We start from the raw sequence: 22,027 nt of genomic DNA on the forward strand, positions 1-22,027 counted from the left end.
GCAGTCCCACTTGACTCTCAGAATAGAAAGCTGAAATGCAAATATAGTGGAATATTGGCATATTTCTAGCCTGATCCGTTTTTCAGTCCCTTTCTGCGTTTTGCTTTTCCCCTCTACTTATTTCTTTTGCTTCCTCTGTTTTTGTCCTTTTCCTTTCAAAAAATCTTTCCAAAGCTTGTGTAAATAGAATCATCTGGATAAAGTGAATCTTTTAAGCAGAAATGAACATTTCATCAGTCATATTGAACCTTTTATATATCCCTATTGCATTTCAGTTTGAGAGTCACACTTATCCCTAAGGAACCTTCCAGATCTTGCCTCTCGATTCTTCAGTCAGCCGTTACAGCACCTGAACATGTTTCCTTTCTTATCGCCCTTCCTTCAATCAACATATGTAAACAATGTGTAATTGGTTTTTAGGTGGATTTAGCACTGGGCTGTTTGCGTGCCTGCTGTGTGAACACATTTTCTGAGTACAGAGGTGTGAAAGTTGAGCTGGTGCTGCTAGATTGTTCTGGAAAAACAGCATAATTATCTGAATTGCGTTCAGATCAACCTGAGTGGGAGAAAATGTGTCGAGTGGCTTGTTGCCAAGTAACACAGCTTGTAAGTATCAGTGTTTTTGTCCATAAGAATACTCGCTTGGATAATCTGAATAAAGTTACCATTTAGTGTTACATTTTAAATGCACAATAAAGACATTGTCCGGGGAGGGGAGTCCTGAAATTGACAGCCGATCAGTTTAATATGCATGAGAACAGGTCTTCTGATTCTTCTTTATTCTCTTCACTTAAACCGTTTTTATGTTAATAAACTCTCACATGGCTTTCAAAGCAAAGCGTGAGCCTCACCAGGGGGTTCGCCACACCCTCCCCCTTGTCCCTGTTATTCAAATAATCGTAGGGAGTGCAAATGTCATCGGCTCCCCTGAGCACTTTGACAAAGGTGGCACTTTTCCTTCACTGTGCTTTGGATATATTTTACTGTATGATAAATTCAGACTTTTACCTTCTTGCTCTTTTTTTTTTTCTTTCTTATGCAGCTTTAGAATCCACTTCAAATATCTAATCCGTATGTAAAATAGCATGCCTGATTTATTTGAAGCTATTTAGGTTTTCTGTCTTCAGTAGTTAATGCCATTGATGTCCAGAAGTACAATGCTTTTTTGTAAAACCACAAACTTAAATGTATTCTAAACTTCTATACTAAACTTAAATCTATTTATTTCCAGAATTGGGAAGTAGAAAGAAAATTATGAATGGTGGGACTTTGACTAGATTGTTCTAACACATGCATATGCTTCGATCTGAACCAATGTTTAGGATCATAGTCCTGCTAGAAGGGGAACCTTCAAATCAGTCAAGTGTTTTTGAAGCTTCTAGCAGGTTTTCCTGCAGAACAGACGTGTATTTAGCTTCATCTCTTCCAGTCAAATCTTCCTATTACTTCTGAAGAAAAGCATCCCCACAGTATGATGCTGCCATTACATATCCTTACTGTTAGGCCTGTCAGAATAACAATTTTTTCTGAATGGTAAATCATTCCAGTAATTATTATGATAAATGATAATATCGTTGTTTTGAGACCATTTTCAAATAATATTTTGATAATGGCATAATTGTCCAAGTTTGTCCTTTCAAATACTAATAAACTCTAATTTTGTACAGAAACTCCTGCAGTGGAACTTGAAGACATTTTAAATATCCAAAGTAAAACCTAATCAAAAAACATTATATAAGATAGAAATACAAACCACATACGACAGACACTGGATTATAAAGTGTTTGTAAACAAAATTGCACTCGTTATTTTATTTTGTCATGCAATAAATTAATTGTGTTTTGTTAGTTTTGTGCCAAACATCACATTTCACATGTCAGTCAAAAAGTTTGTTTTGTTGTCCACATCTATGCTCCTTCATACCTGACTTGAAGCAAACTGCAATCCGTGCTCTTGTGGATTTCTTCTTTTTCCCCATTCTGTCCACTAAGGCAATATTGGTGCAGTACCCAACTAATAGTTGTCACGTTAACATGTTTTCTACCCTGAGCTGTGAATTTCTGCAGTTCCTCAACAGTTACCATAATCATCTCTGGTTAGTGCTCTGGTTGTCTGGATTGTTAGTTCACAGTGTTCCCTCATCTTTATGATGCTGTTTGATCATTAATGTTCCCTAACCAACCTTACAGTCCTTCAAAGAACAGCTGTATATAGTTTATGCTACTATTAAATGCAAGTTTACATATCTTTACTAATTAAGTGATTTTAAATGAAGGAAGTTTCTGCAATGAATTTTATCCAAAGGTATCAGAGTGAAGAGGTGGGGACATGATGCATATGTACGCCACACTTTTCAGATTCTTATTAGTAAAAAAAAAAACATGTAAAGCAATTAAGATTTTTGTTGTGGTGTGAAAAAGAAAAATCTGGGAAATGTTAATGACTGATTTCAAAATACACTGCAGGCTTTAGAAATTCGACCACAAGGTTTGTTTTAATAACAAATAAAAAGCTTACGGGGGGGCGGGGGGGCTCTTTGTTTATAGCTGCACACAAATGAACGCGGCAGTACAGTCGGTGCTGATTCATACTGGGCTTGATTGAAGACAATAGTTCTGTCAGGAGACTAAAACACAGTGAAGCCGTTATTATCCTTCCTTCCTCCCCCTTCCTTTGTTCCTCTCTGGATGATGCAAACAGACCACCTGCCGGCTTGCAAACACAATGACACAGCAAGCCTTCTTAATTAAAAGATAACTTGACCTAATTATAGTAATTTGGGCTGCAGCTGCAATTAAAACACTAAGTTGATTCTAGGCATGTATTAGGGCTTTTAGTGTAAAAATGTGATGTTTTGGATGTCTGTTTACATTCAAATGCATTTACTATTTATTTTTAAGATGTCTTGTTGAGTGTCTTTGTTTTTTTCCTGCAGAATATTCACAAAATAGATGTATCTCCCTCTCCCCTCCTCATGCTTCTCAGGCTCTGAACCCTTTAGGCCAGAGGACCTCCAGTGACAGCAGTTACAGAAAATGTCTGACTTTAAAGTTTGTGGGCCAATTAAACTGCAGAGCCTACGCTGAGCTGGCCCTTCAGAGGCAGCCAAGCTCTGCTGGGAAACCCACCCCACAGAGCTGACATATCCTGGAAAAAAAAGCAAACCTCCATTTGCCAGGTTTGTTTGATTCCCTCCTGCCAGCATAAACATCCACATGTGTTCGTGTGTGGGAGGGAAGGAGGACAGAAGTAGGTCCAGAACCGTCTGCGTTCTAAATATGGGTCACTTACTTAACTTTCTCTAACTTTCATTTTTTAATTAATTTATTTTTTAGTCTCCTAACTTATGGATGGAACCTCAGGGTACATTTACCAGAACAAGCAGCACTTTCACTGCTTCCTTGATGAGGACAGTAAAAACGGCTTTTACCGGAGGGATCCATTTATACATGGCCATTTGCAGATGCACAGATTTAATGTGATGGACGGAGACAAGCGAGACAGAATGAGGTTTAATGGAGTCATAATTGACCCCGGGAGTCCCAGGGATTGACTGGAGGAATCTCCATTTTAAGAATGGGATTTCTCATTGTTCCATCAACCATTGAATTTTTTTTTTTTTTAATCACTTTATTTTTCTCATTGGATTTGATTTATTATCTCCTGATGTGATGATTAGCATATTATGATGTGGTCTTTTAGCAGCACTAGTTTCAGAGAACTACTCTGAAACTAGTAATTCATGTTTAATTCAATTTGGTTTATTTATACATCACTAATTACATCAGATGTCATCTCAAGACCGTACGCAAGAAAAACCAATGCATTTTTAACTAAATGCACAAAAAAATCCAAATTCATTTCAAATCTGGATTAATACAATACAATCAGATGATATAGTCACCTTTGGATCAACATTAAGTCGATTTTGGTACAACTTTTAGCAGGTTTTATGATTTCTCTTTTGTTTGTGGTAAAAGACCACAAGTCGTTTCTCTTGTTAGTGCGAAACTCACATGTTGATTTTGGTTTTATTTACCCAGAATGCTCTTCGCTATAATCTGCTTCTTGCTTTTGGAGAGGTCTCCAGTCTACTTGGCATCCACATTATGCAAGTGAACCACACCAGTATTCACTTTAGCCAAACTGAGACAGGTTTTAAGGTCAACCAGAGTTTGCCTTTTTTGGACAGTTGGATTGCGCATTCACACCTCCCCAAACGAACCGGACAGTTGAGACAAACGAATTGGAGTTCACTTAAAGTGGACTGAACAGGACTGGTGTGAATATGCCCTAAGTCACTGTCAGTAGTTTGTCTATGTTCTATTAGATCAAATATAAGTCTGTTACACAGGGTTTACTGACTCTGGCCTGGACAGAAACATAGTTACACACTGTGTAGGGAATACTTTCTGTGTTTGGGGAGGGAATACAAAGTTAATGCCATTAATAGCTTCCTGTCTTTGTTCAGGAAATAAAAACAGAAGCATGGAGCCTGAAAGCACTTGCAGTGCAAAGGAAAAACACGGAGAGCACACAAAGTTAATGCCATTGATAAGTCAATGACCATGTGGGCCAGAGATACTTTCTTTGAAAGTTTTTCTCAGATTGCTATGACCTCTACAGGCCGTCTGCTGCAGACAACACAAGCTTAAAACCTCAATGATGGAAACATGCATTCAGCCTGTTTTTTCTTTTAGTCTGAAAGTCTCCTCAACTCACTTTCCTCGTTGTCAGGGTGTTGTTTGCCAGAGAAGTGAGTGTCATCACATTCCAGGCTGGCACTAATGGCTGGATATAGCTGACGTGCAGGCATTAGCCAGAGCAGCCTGCCGAGAAGAGAATGGCATTGGCAGACGTGGATTCGGCGCCCATCCACTGCTAGAGCTGGCTAGGGAAACACAAATTATTACAACTGATGTGAAACCAGTTCCTGTCACTGTGGAGACGCTGTGTGCTGTGGCTGCAAATTTGCAGTGGAAGTATTTTTCCATTCTCTTGTTTTATTTCAGATAATCTACCATCTACAGTCACATTTTGCCTCGTCGTTGTGTTTTGTCTTATTTTCCTATATGACTGTAGAGACTCTGGTAACTCTGCAGCCAGGTCTGATTTCTAACTCCCATTTTCACAGCAGACTCTTTAATCTGCTTCATCTGACTTGTGTATTTTGCCTGGTTTTCAACAGTCGGGCCTCTGTATGAGTTGCCCTCCTGTTTTTGATTCATAATTGTTCAAAAATATCAAGAGTCACCTTCACATGTTTGTCTCTGTTTCTTTGTATGCTTCATCTGGCTGAAGGGTAGTTAAAGCGCTCGCTTGTGAAAATAGCTAGCGTCAGACCACACACTAGACCCCCATGTCTAGTGTGTGGAGTCTTTGTTGTAAAAATCCAAACATGCGTAGCAGAAAGAGTTTCCCCTTTTCCACATTGCTGCTGTTTTTGTTTTTTTTTTCTTTAAAAGTGCTCTCATTATTGGATTAAATCGCATTTTTCAACTCCAAACGGGATGGGAACAACCCAACCTGCCTTATCTGAGTAACGGCTGATCCCTGTTAATCTGATAATTGCTCCCATATTTTCCCTCATCTTAAAGGAGCACAGCTGCGGGAAGGCGGCTGCGGTTCCAGATTGCTCTGAATCGTTTAGAGGGGGGGGAGAAAAAAAAAAATTCTGGAGCCTTTCATGGATAAAATCAGATACCTAGATGCTGTGAAAAAAGAGTCTTCGTCGTAGTTTGGGTGCTCCAGACAAATTGTTTAACCTCTTATCGGCGCTTCTTGCGCTTTCATCTGTCCTTTCTTCTCTCCTCCCTGTCAGCTCATGTTCTTTGCTGAGGAGTAGGCAGGTCACGCAGAGATGCATTAGACTGCCTGTGTTTCAACAGTCCACCCTTTATGAGTGGGTGTTGAAAATGTGAGCGAGCTGGCTGTGCTCAGATGTCTCTGTTTTAGATACAACATGACAGTTATGAAGGCTGGTGAAGAGGGACGGACCGGGGAGCTTGATGAGCGATTTGGTTCATGTCTCCCCTTCAGAGGCTCCGTCACGTATTTGAGCGCCAGCCATCTAAAGCAAGATGTTCAACCTGAACGCCAGAGTCCTAATATTCTGGACAACATGATAAATCTATATTCAAAAAGTTCCCACCTTGTTGTCCACCTTTAAGAGATTTGAGTCTCATAGTTTGCTGTTTCATAGTATTCACCAAAAAGCATAATTGCTTTTAGAAAAACAAAAAATAACAAGATCTGACAAGTTCCTTTATATAAAAAAAATAATAATAAAAAAAGAAGGTTTTTGCTGATCTGCAGCTTAGACATTTATTCCTATTAGTGTATGGAGAAAATAGGAAATTTAAAGCTTTTAGATTAGTGTTGGTAAAGACACTTTCAAATATGTTTGCACATATATATTTTTGTAATAAAAATTTTCTGGAGTCGTGCAGGTAATTGATGTTAGGAAATAATGAATACAGCAATGTTATCATTTTGAATAAATCCGCATTTTCTTTACTTCCCTCTTTCTCATTTGCCTTTTCAATGCCTGCAACATTCTTTATATCTTTTAGCATCTTGGTCATGATCATCTTTGTCAGGTGAGGCTCTCTAGTGCCTTTACCTTCCTTCAAACTGACTGAATGTTAATCGCATGTAAAACTGCTGGAAATACAGGTTTAATGGACTAAGGTAAATAACTATAGACTTTTTGCTGAAAACACCAGGGTGCAAGTTCTTGTTGGTCTAACAGAGCCAACGCTAGGTTTTTGGCAGGCCTTTAGAAATAATGAAGTGGAAACAACTTAGGATGGTGTAGCCCATTAGGGCGTCTTTTGAACAGCAATTGAGGTGGGACTTATCCAGCACTTTGATGTTGTGGACCACATCCCAGTGTGCTCAGAGATTTATGACTGATTCAACACGCACAGCTACTTGTCATGTGGCATGACTGTTTGCATCATTTCTCCTGTCATGGGAACATATGGAGCAGATTGTTTCAAAGACGGAGGTGTGCTGGCAAGCAGCGGCTTGTCAATGAGGCGTTTTCATAACGGTGAAGCAGAAGTGATATTCTCCTGTTAGCTTTCTTACGATAATTAACGTCTGTCATCCAAAAATGATTGAGAAAGGATAAATGAGATGAGATAAATGTGTGTTGACGAGATGTCAAAATTGGGCTCGTGTTAGTCAGTTTTTGAATGACTGCTGCTGTTTTATGGGAGTCTTGATCGTTGAGTCTGGGTTTGCCAGGTGAGTTTGCGTGCCGGTTGCATGCCAGTGTTGCCTAGTAATAAGCTGGTGAGCAGGCCTTTGTCTCGCCTGCGCCACTGTTGGAGTTGAGATGGAGTGAAAAGTGCGAGAACTGATAGTAATCTCTGTGGAGTTTGCTATAATGAGGCCAGCATTTTCTTTGCATAGTGAAATCCCTCCACACACCAATTACCTGCTACAATGAGAGCAGGAATTGGATTTAGGCAGCATGTATGGATACCGATGTCAGTAGCAAAAAGAAAGACAGGCTCCACTGCTTTGAACTTGGTTTTCAATTAGAAACAGTGGAATGAACACAGATGCTTTCTGCTGATGTTCTTCACACAGAATCAGTGCATACCTGAGGTCATTCTTTTTTTTTTTTTACTTATCTAAAAACACATTAGGTTCCTACTTTTAGACGTGAGATGTCTAGAAGACAGTGAAATTCAGTTTAAATATTTTACAGCTCTGGATAAATACGTAAACGCATAACTTAAATAATTGATTCCCAGAGTCCATTTCCTGTTCCATACTCTAAATGTAGTATCTGTCTAACCATTTGCACACAACATGCACACTGTGAAGATCTGCCTGGACTGCTGTCAGTGTTGGCTAATTATTTAAGTGCTGTACGTTCAGGCTCTCCATTCCTTTGGTGACACTTGTTGTTTAATGTAGTATAAAGACTTTAGATTTTAGAAGGTAAAGAGGTGGTAAGGTCATCCATCCATCTTTCTGTCGGTCATTTAGTCTATGTACCCATCTCCCCATCTTTTGATCCATCAATCCATTGTTCTGTCCATCTTTTTGTTTGTCTATACATCTGTTTTATCTCATTCATCTTTCTTATCTATATTCTCTTATCTAGCTGTTTTTGATCTTTTTTATCTCTTTCATCCATCTTTTTTAGTATCATCCATTTTAATTATCCATCCATTGTTTTCTGTCTTTTTTTCTACTATCCATTGTTTTCTGTCTATCTATTCATCTTTTTGTAACATCTAACCATTGTTTTCTCTGTATCTTTCTATCCATTGTCTGGAAAATAATGAAATTTGATTGTGTAAAAGTTTTACTTTGATCTTGTTCAGCTAGAGAAACTTTGTGCTGTGGGATTATCAGAGGCTGAACATTTAAAAAAAATAAACCTGCAAGATGTTCAGTTAGATTTTAAACACCCCCAGGCAGTGCCGTAAGATTTCATGGACCAGAATAATGATGAAACTTGTAATTTAATATTCCTTTAGTCAATCAAAACAAGATTTTAAGTTTGAAAGGACTAAACCTCGATAGGTAACCAGCAGAAATTGAACAGAAACACCTGGATCAAAATTCAAAATTTTCCTGCTTGAAATTTACTTCTTCCTCTTTTTATTTTTATTTGAACTAAATCCAGGACACATTTTGAGTTAATAATATTCCAAAGTGAGATGAGTTTGACAAACTAAGTTGTCCCTTTTTGTGAAATAGCTTGACAGAAACATTGTCCCTTGAGTGCCGCTGTCCTGTTTAATGTCTTTTATGTCAAGTTAAATAAAAGACAGCATGACCTCTTTGTATTGGGGCACATTTCTGCTTCATGCACTGCTGCTCTGCTGTTGTATTTTCATTAGAAATGCAGCCCTTTCAATGACACGTTCGAAAGGCTGATCAAGCGAACACCAAAGACCTAATACTTATAAAAACTTAAGATTACACAATTGCAACAGTTTGTCTTGCAACGTCTCCTCTATCATGTTACAGAAATGCAGTTTTTCTGAGACATTTGTTAAATATTCCAGTTTAGCATTATGTCTCACCTGTTTCATGCTCTGATTGTTTTTTCCTGTGCGTTCATTAGACCATAAACGCTGCTGAAAAGATCCTCCATCTAGTCTTAAAGATGGCAGCTCAGTCATATAGGGAAACTGAAGCGCTGCTGACAGGCCATGAAAGCTCTGTCAGTGGGCCTAGGAGCTTTCATGACTATGCCCTCCGCCTCCATTCTCCAATTTATCTCTGACATCTCAGTCTGCACAGCTGAGGCTGAAGCTAGCGGCCTCAGCTTAGCTTTTACTTCAGCTTCTAAAAAAAACACACCGCCTTGCACTTTGACATCTGGTTGTCAGCAAATGTTAATACGCCAATCATTCAAGCCGTCACTTTTCATCATTTTGAAATTACTTGCTTTTTAACAGTTTGTGATGTGCCTACTGACAATACTAGGAAAGAAAATGTAGATATGTAATATTGCACAGCTAAAAGAAAATGGTAAGTTAAAGGCAATATCAACATGTCTGTCATCTGTCTGACTTCAACATGTTATGGCAAAGCAGTAGACCTCTAATAGAAACTCATATTTTGCAATTCTGAATGCTTCTACTTAGCCATTTAGCTTTGGTTTTGTTCATGGTGTTGATTAAACCTTTAACTCACACACACTCTCAGCTGCTCTGTTGCAGTTTGTTGTTTCTTGGCCATAACTTCAGCTTGATCTCTAATTTATAATTAAACTGATGAATCAAAACTAACACAAGGCATATACTAAGACATAGGGTTATAAACAATTGATCAAATTTCTGTTTGCAGAACTTTTATTGGCTTTAAATGTAAACTTCTACTGTAAATTCAGCCAGAACATCACAAAAATATGGCGTCTTGTTTGGTGGCTTCAGCCTAATATCCAGTCCAAGAATGTCAGAATCTCAATAGTCAATTTCTAATAATCAGATATTTTCTTAATTATTTAAGAAAATAGTAATTTGTCTTTTACTCCTTTTCAACTTTTAGATCCCATTTTTTCATTCTACTTGTGTAAGAAACTTTATATTTAGTATAAAACTGCAGCTGCTAGAAGTTCTGCTGATGGCTGCTTTTTTTTCATCTGTGATTGCTCTCGATCTTTTTTTAAAAATGTACTTTTTCATGTTGCTTCATGTGTTTTGGCCCTTGTTTGACCTCCTGATTGACAGGAGCCAAGTATGATGCCTTGTTTTCGTTCCAAGTCAGACACACTCTTATAGATCTTAATAAACACTGAGTTTTTAATCAGGCCCATTAATTGTTTACAGATTCACATCAGAAAGTTGAGATGTTTGATGCTGCGTGTTGCAGCTTTAACTGGGTATTAGTTATGTACACTTTTTATAGAAGTGGAGAACTTGAGGGAAAAACTGTCATGTTTTCATTAACGGTGCCTCACAAGAGAGAAATGACACTTGTCACTAAATCGACTGTTGGGTTTTGGGGGAGTTTTTTTTTTTTTTTTTTTTTTTGACATCTTTGCATGAGATCCTGGAATATTTATCACTGAGGCATTAAGGTAAAAATAACAGCCAAGTGGAACGCCACCAATCACTGTCTCATGCATCACCGGCACTTCTCACTTTCAGCGACTCCGAGGCTCCCTGTTCTGCCAGCTCGTCACTTTAAAACATTTTTAAAGCAGCTGTCCTGTGTTGACACGGCCTGCAGAGGAGCTCCTAAACCATGCAGTTGGGGTTATTTGAGCTCCCACAGTGGGTGTTCCTGGTGCCAAGTGTTAGTGGGTGTTGCTGTTTGTGTCTGTGCATGAACGAACGCCTTCACCCATTAACCTCCAGGAGAGCCAGGCCTCTGTGTCACCGCTGTTCTTCGTCACCAGGCGGAGGCTTGTTTAGAGAGCGCTTCAGAGATAACAATGCTGTGTGTGATGGGCTGCTGGAAACGCACAAGCACGATAACAGGATTTCCACTGATAACATCTCCTTTTATGCTGCTGACCTGAACAAAAAGAAAGACGTTTCCTCTTTCTTTCATCTTGCATACTTAAAACACCACTTTCTACAACTGGTTTGTTTTTATTTAGACAAAAGGAAGTATTGTTATTGCATGCTTGCATTCTGCTCTTTTCTGAGTGTTGGTGCAGCAAGCTTCATCGTAATCTCTGCATTCTTGTGACAGCAGACAGAGCTGACAAAGGGAAAGAAGAGACGTAGGTTGCTGATGAGCTCATTATGGTGAGTTCTGGCTGTCAGGGCGACTTAAACGTATCTTCAACCTGACAGCCCGACAGCCGCACCGAGCCTAATGGGGTCGACAGTGCAGCAAGCCAAAGAACAATACAGATATTCCCGTCTCCATCCTTAACCCCTGGTTCTGTCTCATCCAATGTCTTCCCAGAAACTCTGATCAAAATCCAAACATTGTTTCTCATCTCTCTACAGAAACTGTTTCCAGCTGGAGTTTTTTTCTTGACAATTGCACGGTGATTATTGTCAGAGCCACGGGCGAACTTGGGTTTCTGTTTTTATTTGTGTAACAATAGATGTTGCAAAGAAAGCCTGTGTCTAATCATCACATGCGATGAAGATGTTGCTGATTTACAGCTTCCAGCTTTTGTAGTGTTGTGGGTTTTCGCTTTTCAGATGGCTTAAAACGGAATATAACAAAGAAAAAACAAACCTAAGTGTAATTATTTAGCTTTACACATGAAATGTGAGGTTGGTTGATAATTTAACAGCTATTTATTTTATTTCTAGTATAAAAAAATAAACTGGTTCATAGATAAATGCTCATTTGTGATCCGTCCCTGAAACCTATCACTTACAGTACAATTGAATTTTCCTACTTAGTTTCATTGTCAGTCTATGTTTTTTAGACTTTGTGCAGCGAGCAGTCAAACCAAATGATTCATTATTATTACTAGTTACCGCCTTTCCAAGTTGGGTTTTATTTTTTCCAATTTTGTCATCAAAACAGTTCTTAAACTGCGATTTGATTACCAGATTAATGTATAATCTGCAGGAACAAATAAATTTGTTCTCTCTCCTTGGTTTGGGAGTTGCAATTTGTTCTTCACGTATATTTTGGGCAGAATTTTTTCTAACATGGTGTCCAAGAAATATGAAGGTTGTGTGCAGCAGTGGAAGAAAACTGAAGATTTCTTTGGAGTTCTGCACTTCAGCTTTTGAGAAGTATAACATATCTTGACAAGCAAGAACTTTACTCTACCAGCTTCAACAAAAATAACTAATTTCTATGCTTTTGCAGAATATGTCTAGACCAGAATAATATCATGACCTTTTTCTCTGCAACAGAATTAGTGCTTTCTTCAATAATCTTCAAGAAATTATGCTCCTAAATATATTTTACACATTCTTTCTAAAATTCAAAGTATAATTTTTCCCCTTTTTTGTCTTTTAGGTTATAACTACATGCTATGATGGAAAATTGACAAAAAGAAATACAACAGGGCAATATTTAAACTTTTTTTTTTTTTTTAAAGGGTTTTATTTTTTTAAATTTTTGCATTCTGAAAAATCCCCACATCATTAGTTGAGAGCGCAGCTACTGCCTAGCTAGTTTGTTCCAGGAGCCTCTCCATTCTGTTTGCCCACTATCGGGGTTTGTTTGTTCTTTATCTTAAACTCTCCCTTTCAACTGGTCTGTCTTTGAAGAGGAGTTCAGATTCCTCGGCTTATCTCCCCTGAAGCGCTGCTCTCTGTAGACCCAGGCATTTTTTTCCCTTCAGCTCTCTGAAGGCTCTATAAAAGAAGAGCGAGACCTAATTTAGCTGTTAATTCAGTCCGACAGATAGAGCTTCGGTGAAGTTTATATGTCTGAGTGGCTTTTTGTAGAGGAGGAGGAGGTCCGGAATGGCTGCTGTGGTTTTGTTCTTTGTTTATACAATGATGTTCATACAGTTAACGCTTTGTTCATGCCTGGTAGTCAGGAATATAGGTCACGCTGCCATCTCTGTTTGAACAGAGAGTAAACTTGGCAGACTTCTTCAAATGTGAGAGCCAAACCCCCCCCTCCTTACTTGAAGACTCCCTTTCATGTCTGTCATCATGCAACATGTGACACCTTAGCCGCCTGTGCTGAGACTTCTCCCGGAAGTCATCCTTTCTGTCTAAAAACATGAACTGGATGCCTGTGAGTTGCTGCATCTCCACCTAAACGCCATACTGCTTGTGTTGGAAGCAGCCATTTTCTCCCAGGATGCAGCTGTTGCCACAGCTCCTCCATCTCTGCACGTTTCTCGATGACTTGTTTAAGTTGATGTCGGATCATTAGGCTGTTTTCTCCGGCCCATATGCTGCTTTTCATCCCGGTTTGGTTTTTTTTACACAGATGGGACAAATCTGCTCCCTCATGGCGAAATTGTTCAGGAGTGAAGAATATGTTACAATCCTTGGTGCAATAAATCACACGGCGTCTCCGTTTAACACCACAATCCAGATGTTGTAAGGATGATATATTACTGTTTATTTAATATATTTTGCCACAAATCCCAAACATTTTCAGACAAGGTAACCCAGCAGGCCTTAAACTTCATGTTCACTGGTTTCCAGAAGTATTCACACCCCTTGGACTTTTCCACATTTTGTTGTTTTACATTGACAAACTTTGATGTATTCTATTGAGATTTTATGTGGTAGAGCAACACAAAAGAAGGGGACATAGGGTTTTCATTCTCACCTGTTCACTCTGAAACTACTAAATAAAATTGACCTAATCAGTAAGTAGCCCACCTGTATTTTAATCTCAGTTCTGTAACGGCCTCGGATGTTTGTTGGGGAACATTAGTGAACAAACGACATTATGAAGACCGAGGAGCACAGACTGACTGAATACAAGTGAAGGTTTCAATATTTATATCCACTTCAAAATTGGCTTGGATACAAAATTAAACCTGTGGTAGTTTCGTGAACAAAGACCTTATTCCTGTGCAGTTGTCAGTGCTGTCCTGCAGAAGAGGCATTGATGCTTCGCTCTTGTCCCTGCAGTCTGAGCCATAGTCCACTCTATAAAAGATGCCTTGTTTGACCAGGAATTCTCTTCAGCTCTGCCACACCTGTCAGATCCAGCCACCTGCAGCTGAGACAAAGGTGAACTTGAAGTAATAAGTGCAGTGGGGTAGGAGTGGTGGGATATGAAGGGTCAAACACTGGCTCATCTTCAACAGCCTCCTTTATGTAGCATTATTAAAGGATTTGCTTCACTCCCTTAAGAAACTCGTAACACCCGACACACACACCCTTCGCCAGGCAGGTGAAGGTATGCTTAATCGACTTTAGCTATGGACCGTTCCTTCTGATAACAAGCTTTGACATCTGGTATGATAACATTGTGTTGCGGGAGGCAGGCGACCTGCATGAAGATGGTTAGCAGTTCCCTGTGGCAGTCGCTCAAACGTGAAGGGACTTCACAGATTAAATAGAATTTTTCTGTAATTTTTCTGATGAAAACTGTATTTCTGGGATACTTTTGTCCTTTTAATCTGAGATGGATAAAAGAAATTGCTTTGTGGTATTTTTGCCAAAATCGTGGCCCGAGTCAGTTTCCAGGTGGAAAGATCTGCAGGAAGTAATTTTGTAGGTACATCTCTGCATGAGTGAGTTGGATCTGTACCATTATTTCACTGCTCTGAAGGGTTTCAGCAGGGTAGAGCTGCTCTTGGAGGTTTCTCCCATATAGTCACCCTTCGTTTTATTCACCTACTTCCAAAAAGCTCCGTCTTGTTTGATCAAAGCACACAGTTCCAGTTAAAGTCTCGGTAGTTTCTGGCAAGCTTTGTGATTATAGCAACAAAAAAAAATGCATTTTTTCTGGTATGCTTACTAAGCAAATGCCTTGGTATGGATTTTGGTATGTAATGGTTGTTTGGAGAATTGCTGACTATAGGAAAATAGGCTGGAGCTCGGCTGGAGACTGTAGCTCTGAGAAGGAGCTTTGGATAAATAGGCAGTGCTTCGTATTGGCAGTCATTAAGGCACCATCAAATGGCTGCCATATGAGATTAAAGGATTCACAAACATGCATGAAAGAATCAAAGCAACACTCCAGGTTGTATATGATGTGGGAATAACATCATGACATCATATGAAGCTGAACAAAAGTTGTTTTTTTTATACATAACATTCTTCTCTAAGATTAGCTTTTTGTTATTTAACACAAATCAAACATGCCCCTGGTCCATCTGTTTACAATGAAGTGAACAAAAATCATAATTTTCTCAATTTAGATGTGGCCAGCGGGAGTAAATGAAGCTGAAAGTGATCTTGTTTACAGCAGCATGATGTAAAAATAAAAGCTTTATGAGTCCAAGAAAATACAGGGAGTTTTTTTTTATCTTTTAAAGTAGCCTGATCTGATGCGATGTGCGACAAACTCGCACCGAGGCGTCACTAATGGGGGAAAAAAAAAATCTCTAAGTCGGGTCTGATCTTTTTACAGCATAATAATTTACCCTGAGTCATTATTGTCTCAACATCACATTCTTCCACATGGCTAAGTGGTTGCTGTGGCATACTCTTAATGAATGGAAAAAAGCTATAAAATGTTAACAGCAGCCCAGTCGTAATCCTCTTGTCATTTACTTTCCCCCCTTCTCTCCCTCTTTCTTTCTTTTTTCCAGTTTTGTCCATTCAGGCAGTTTCAATCCAGTTCACCAAGCAGCCCATGTCCCAGGATGCTTTGCACGGCCGCAGCGCCATGATGCGCTGTGAAGTCAGCGATCCGACCAACATCACATACAGCTGGTATCAGGGCAACAAGCGCTTGACGGACACAGAGCGGCGCTTTCAAGAAGGGGGGAACCTGAAGTTCACGGCGGTGGATCGGCAGCTGGACGCCGGCAACTTTTCCTGCCAGGTGCTGAACTACGCCACTGGAATGACGCAGCTTTCCATTAAGGCCTCCTTTAATATCAAATGTGAGTGTTCACCTTTAACGCCTTATCAACCTCGTTTACAAAAATGACTTGTCAAATGTTTTGAGTGAAAATTTACTGACTGATGGAGCTTCGCATTGTCTCACAAAGTTTTCACATCTTATGTCCACATTTTGTCATGGATCTGTACCCGTAAAGTACAGTTGTAAGTCTGTACTTTGACTAGGCCATTTTAACAAATGGACATCTTTTGATCAATTAAAGCTCTGGCTGTGTGTTTTTGGTTATTGTCCTGCTTGGAAACGAGTCTTTGCCCAATTTAGCTCCATCCAGCTTCCCTAACAAATATTGCAATTTTGGCCTACAATCAAACCGAGTCTACTGGACCATCAGGTGTGAAAACACCACAAGCCTACGCTGCATCACAATCACAGTAACAATGCTGAACAAATACTACACGGCAGTCCCCCTCCAGAAACACAGATGGCAACAAAATATTTAAAAAAAAAACATCATTTGATAATATCTATTCACTTTTAACGGATGCAGATAGATTGTTTTCACATTGATGCACCACTTTTTTGGTCGTAATGTGACAAAATGTGAAGAACACAAAGAGATGTGAAAACGTTTGGAGCGCTATTTAATGACACCAAGGCCAAGTGTCGAGTTCCTGGTTAAAAACCTGAACAAAAGTCAGCATATTGGGTGACGGGCTTCATGAGTTAGAGGAATGTTTCCACCTTGTTGCCTTGTTCTTTGTGGCGTCTTCTTTCTACTGGAAACCGGATACGTGTGCCACCAAGCATGTGTTTCTTGTTGTTTGGATTTTTATCCCTGTTGTGTAACACCGTTTTTTCCCATATATCCCTCAAAAGGCTTTTGTCGAGAACTCGCTGGCGGGTGTAATTTACCTCCTGGCTATATACCGTAATTATTTAGATTTAGTTCATTACTGCCCTCTTTGCGCTGGCTTTTTTACCCAGCAGCTTTGTAAACTTTTTGTGCCTTCTAGACGGGAGGCACGCCAGATTCTTAATTTAGTTTAACCTCATAACTGAACATGAGTGGGTCTCCTTGTTTCAGAAGATGCCAGGGGAATTCAACCAAGCTCTGTGTGGGATAAATAACAGAGAGCCCTCAGGTACCAGTTGTTGCTGAAAAGCCTTTTGTGCGTCTCAGCCTTTGCAAAGATAGCAGTAGAGGGGATGGAAGAAAAAAAGGAAAACCAGATGAAAAATGTCTCCATCTGGAACATGTTCTCCTCTTTGGCTACATTCAGATGGTTTCAGGAGGTTTTTCTTTGCAGTGATGATACTTGTTCAAAGGCTGATTACAGGAACAGATGAAGGTTCAGACCTCCCCCTCTGCCCGAGAAGAGGCAGGCGGAGTGATTTTGAGCACCATCTTTAAATAGTTTTAGCCAGAAAGACCAGAGTGGTACGTTGGTTTTTTGAATTCGAAGATGGCTGCAGTTTTGTTGAAGCTGCAGATGATCCAGCGTGTCGATAAAGATCAACTGACACACTCCCACAGATTAAAGTCATGAAAGCTGGAACGAGAACGAGTTAGACGAGAACGGCCAGTTCTTCAGAGTTTCCATTATGATCCAGAATAAACTGTATTTATCTGCCAAGTTGTTAACATTATTCCCACGCACTTAAAATAACTTTTTCTTATTAATAAAAGGCTTTAGAGGAAAGAAAGCTAAATAAAACATGTATCTGGAGTATGTGGGTATATAAGAGCAGCAGTTTCTTTTCCCAAATGTGTCGAATTTAGACACAGCAGACGTTTCAAAACAAATTTAAAAAAGCTTCATGCTAATGTTCTGAGTAGGGCAGTGCGATATCAGAAAGACATAAATGTGATCATATTTCTGAATATTGAGATATTTATTACGACTAGTCCACGGTTTCCTGAAATATGATTCACATGCAGAATTTGTATGCATTGAAACATAATATCCTACCGGTTATTGCAATCAAACAGTTCTTTGCGACTGGCATATTGCACACATTGATAATTAAATTCGATAATATGGGCATCGCTAGCTGCTAAAGTTAGCTCTGAAATCAGTGTGCATTAATATTACTGGACTGCATTTGATGCAGTAATTATTGGCCATTATATTGTAAGTTTCATGAGCTCACTGCAGAAGATGTTCACACCTCACCTAGATTAGTGTCCTAAATTTAGCTCATAAAACTGGAAGTATAAATGAGAACAAGAGGAATAAGGAAAATGTGGATTTATTGCGACTGGTACTGTTTTACTGATGTTAACCAAACTCATCACAGTCGGTTGTAATTTTCCGATTTGAAGCAGAATCGTTTATATAAAACAAAAAGTTCCTGTCAACTACTTTTTTTTTCTTAGATTACCAACAATCCTGGGCATTTGATTTATGAGACTGCTATACAACAACCGTGTCTTCAGTCAGAGGAGTCTTCAGAACTGCTGTAATACAGACTGCAGCAGGGGATCCTTTCTGCCCACAGCCATCAGCATCTACAGCACTTTGAAGAAACATGAATAATATGAGTTGCAACATTTAATTTCCCTCTGAGATTATGACATATCTTTGAATTGAATCTGAAACAAATGTCCTTAGGATAAACACAGTCATGTTGGTATATGAATATTTACTAGTATACGTTTAAAAATGTTTACCTGATACTTTTTAGCCACATCAGTTATCAATGTACGAGTAAATGTTAAAAATAAAATTGTGAATAGTATGACGGACATACCTTTTGTTGGTGCACTTAAACAAAGACTTATTCTGAAATATAACCGGAATTAATCTGATCAGATTTAAATATTTACTTGCAACTAAACCAAACATCGCTTTGTTTAGGTGCTCAAAAAGAAACCTCAAGCCAAATAACGAGAAGTTTCTAATTAAATTTCTTGCAGGAAGCAAAGTGTAACCATGACTTGATGCTACATGTTGGCCTTGTTCCTGGAGGAGGATCCAGCCTTGTTTTTATGAATTGTGCCATATTTACACAACATGGATTAATCGGACGATGGAGCCCTCTGCAGCTTTAATGTCAGCCCCTTCGGCATTAATCCTGCATGTGCGTTCAGTGATGTGTGTGCAAGTTTGCGTGCATGGCAGTAAATGCATTTTCTAAGGAGGGGTGGGTGCTCCGTATGCACTGTACATGGACTTGAGGACTGTTGCCCTTCCCCCACTGAAGAGTGAGTTAATTTGTCTTGCCTTTAGTGGTGGGTGGGCTAATCCTGTCTCAGTTATTCAAGAAAAATTATCCCCCCTCTGTTCTCACTAATAGAGGTTTTAGCCCCTGTCTGAAACCCTTTTGTCCTGTTTGGTCAGTGGTCTCCAGCAGAGACCCTGGGCTCAGGCCTCTCAACCATTAGTTTCTCCGCATGAGTCTCAGAAGATGCTGGACAGCTCTGTTCTGGATTTGGGGATATAACTTGCAGAAATGAGTCAAATGGCACATGTCGGCGTGCACATGTGTGCACCATCTTTGCTTTGGTCACGTGGTCCTTAACCTACATTTATCCAGCAGAAGCCACTAGTGCAGCTCCACTTTTTCTGCTCCTGTCACAGTTCATTCATCTTGACGATGATTTTCATTTTCCTAAGGAGTCTTCCTCATCACAAACATCTTCTTGATTTCCCGCTGCTCCGTTTGATGACTTCTGTAGGACACAGCTGATAAAATCTGACCCGTCCTGACAGCTGGCCCAGACCGCGGAGGGTGTGTTGGTGTTTACAGTACAAGAACAATCCCAACACACATGGCTCTGCCACTCAAATCCTGCCCACTACTTGTCAAGGTAATGACTTTTTCACTGTTTTACTGCTGCAAAGACCCTTCACCATGGCAACAACTTGCCTCGCTGAATGAAAGTCACGCACATTCAACTTACCGATGAATGTTGGATGTATCTATCCACACAGTTCGTCTATTATGACGACCGTGTTTCCTGTTCTGCCTCCCAACATAATAATCATACGTCCCTAATTATGGCGTCAAGGGCCAGGCCACTCCGTCGTAGACTCTGAGAGGAATTACAGGGAGTGTTTCTCCCCCCTTTAATAGGTTATGAAAGAGGATCCTCTGTTTGCAACTTTGACAGCTGGAGAAACCTGAACTGTGAATGGAGCTGTTAGAGGAGCAGAATGAGCGGCTGTTTAATAATAAACAGGATGAATGTGAAAAGGGAAATTCATCCAACAGACTTCACTGCATTGTTTCACTGGAGGTTTATTTGGATAGTAGATTGCAACCAGTTGTTAGATTCTATTGTTTATTAAGCTTGAGATATTTCCAGGGCTTTTCAAAAGCATTTGTACTCTAATGTCTTGCAAATATTACAACTACAACCTTCAATAAAGTTTATTGTGATATTGATGAAAGAAAGCCATAAGAAGCCATGTTTTCAGCTCACCGCAATCCATGTGTGGGACACACCTAACAAGTGGAAGGAAGTGTTGAAAACACAAAACGTGAACTTTCTGGTGTGTGTTGCATCTAAACAATTTTTTTTAATGCAAAGAAGAGAACAAAACAGTTTTTTTTTTCTTTTCCGTTCCTAATCTATTTACGTGAAAATGACTTGATTTTTTTTTTGTTTATAGAAGGGCAATAGAAAAGGCAATGATTGCACAGCAAGAATGTGTTTCATACAATGGGATTTAAACAGTTTCCATTGTTGTTTTTATGTAGGATAGATATCTGCATAACAGTGGAAGAGCACACCATGCTTCTTTAATGTGGAGCCAAGCAGAAACATAAGGCAAAGAGAAGGGAGCCTCAAACCGAGCCAGGTGCTACCCCACATAGAGCAAGGGTGTCAAACTCCAGTCTTTAAGAGCCAGTGTCCTGCAACTTTTAGATGCGTCTCTGCTGCACCACACCTGAATAGAATAATTAGGTCATTAGCAAGGCTCTGGAGAACTTGTCTACACAAGGATGAGGTAATTAAGCCATGTCATTCCAGTGTTTTGTACCTGTGGTACATCTAAAAACTGCAGGACAGCGGCTCTTGAGGACTGGAGTGTGATACCTGTATGATAGAGGATCTTATTAGTTAAGTAGGACTTGAACTAGTCCTTTGGTGTTTTCCTAATGCCCACCCACTGTGCCAAATGAGAGAGTAAAACGTTGTGCTCCACTGCATCAAATGCAGCAGTTAAATCTAAACTGAAAATAACTACACAGTTACCAGAGTGTGTAGCTAAAAATATATATAATTTAAAACTTTTAGAAGAGCCAATTCAGTGCTGTGTAAAATTTAAAACCACATTGGAAGAACTCTTAAACGAAATCCTTCTATAATCTTTTTGTTTTTTCTTTTTATCTGCCCATAAATTGGACATTTCCTTGAAATTATTTCGGCTCTTGAGTCGCAGATTCCTTGTCCGTTTTGCTTTCAGTGACTCAGTCTAAGTGTCTGGCCCCGGGTCCTCGTTGCTGACTTATCCTCCGTTCCCTCCCCCCAACCAAGTTGTCAAAGCTGTTGACCTTGAACAGGAAGAACAACCAATTGTTATCTTCTGGAGTCTTTATAATTTGAGTACATCTGTAGGCGTGTTTACAAGCCCAGCATCATTATCTGTGCATCACCCCTCACCAGCACATCTGTACACTCATCTCTCGCACCTTAAATGACTCGCTGAAATGCAGAGTGAGAGCACTCACGCAGTTGTTGGGCATCTGCTTTGAGTAGGCTCTAATGAGCAGCGCCTCAGCCAGAGAGATAAACAACAGGGATGGAGGCCTTGTTACTGTAGAGACTGTTTGCTATGACACCTCAGGGTGCAGAGCTCTGCCAGGTTGGAGCGTAATTCTTCATGACAAGTCTTCCTCTAGCGCCCCATGTGACCTCACAGGGGAGCTACGTCTCTCCTTCCTCTCCTCCGCTGTCTCAGGTTGGCTCATGCCATGCATATTTCATAGATGATCCAGGCGTACCATAAAGCCACAGGCCTTAGGAATGAATCTCAGCTCCCGTGGAATGTCTTGCATAAATACATGCACAGCGCATGTACACAAACCCAACAGAGTTGTGATTATACCTGCAAACCCTAGCAAACTCTGTTAGCAACACCACAACATATAGAGTTTTGTGCTTGTCTATCATCACATAAACAGATAG

The 22,027-nt window shown here is 39.7% G+C and overlaps 1 protein-coding gene across 1 annotated transcript in view; it reads left to right on the top strand.

Moving 5' to 3' along the window:
* The window catches only part of ptk7b (protein tyrosine kinase 7b), an 82,279-nt gene that overhangs the window by 31,766 nt on the left and 28,486 nt on the right, over positions 1–22,027 (top strand). The window contains exon 2 of the mRNA XM_028006773.1: positions 15,635–15,931. Coding sequence (XP_027862574.1) covers positions 15,635–15,931 — 297 coding nt within the window. The remainder of the gene's footprint in view (positions 1–15,634; positions 15,932–22,027) is intronic.

This window comes from Xiphophorus couchianus, chromosome 22 (assembly GCF_001444195.1).
Source record: "Xiphophorus couchianus chromosome 22, X_couchianus-1.0, whole genome shotgun sequence".
In the NCBI taxonomy this organism is placed as follows: Eukaryota; Metazoa; Chordata; class Actinopteri; order Cyprinodontiformes; family Poeciliidae; genus Xiphophorus; species Xiphophorus couchianus.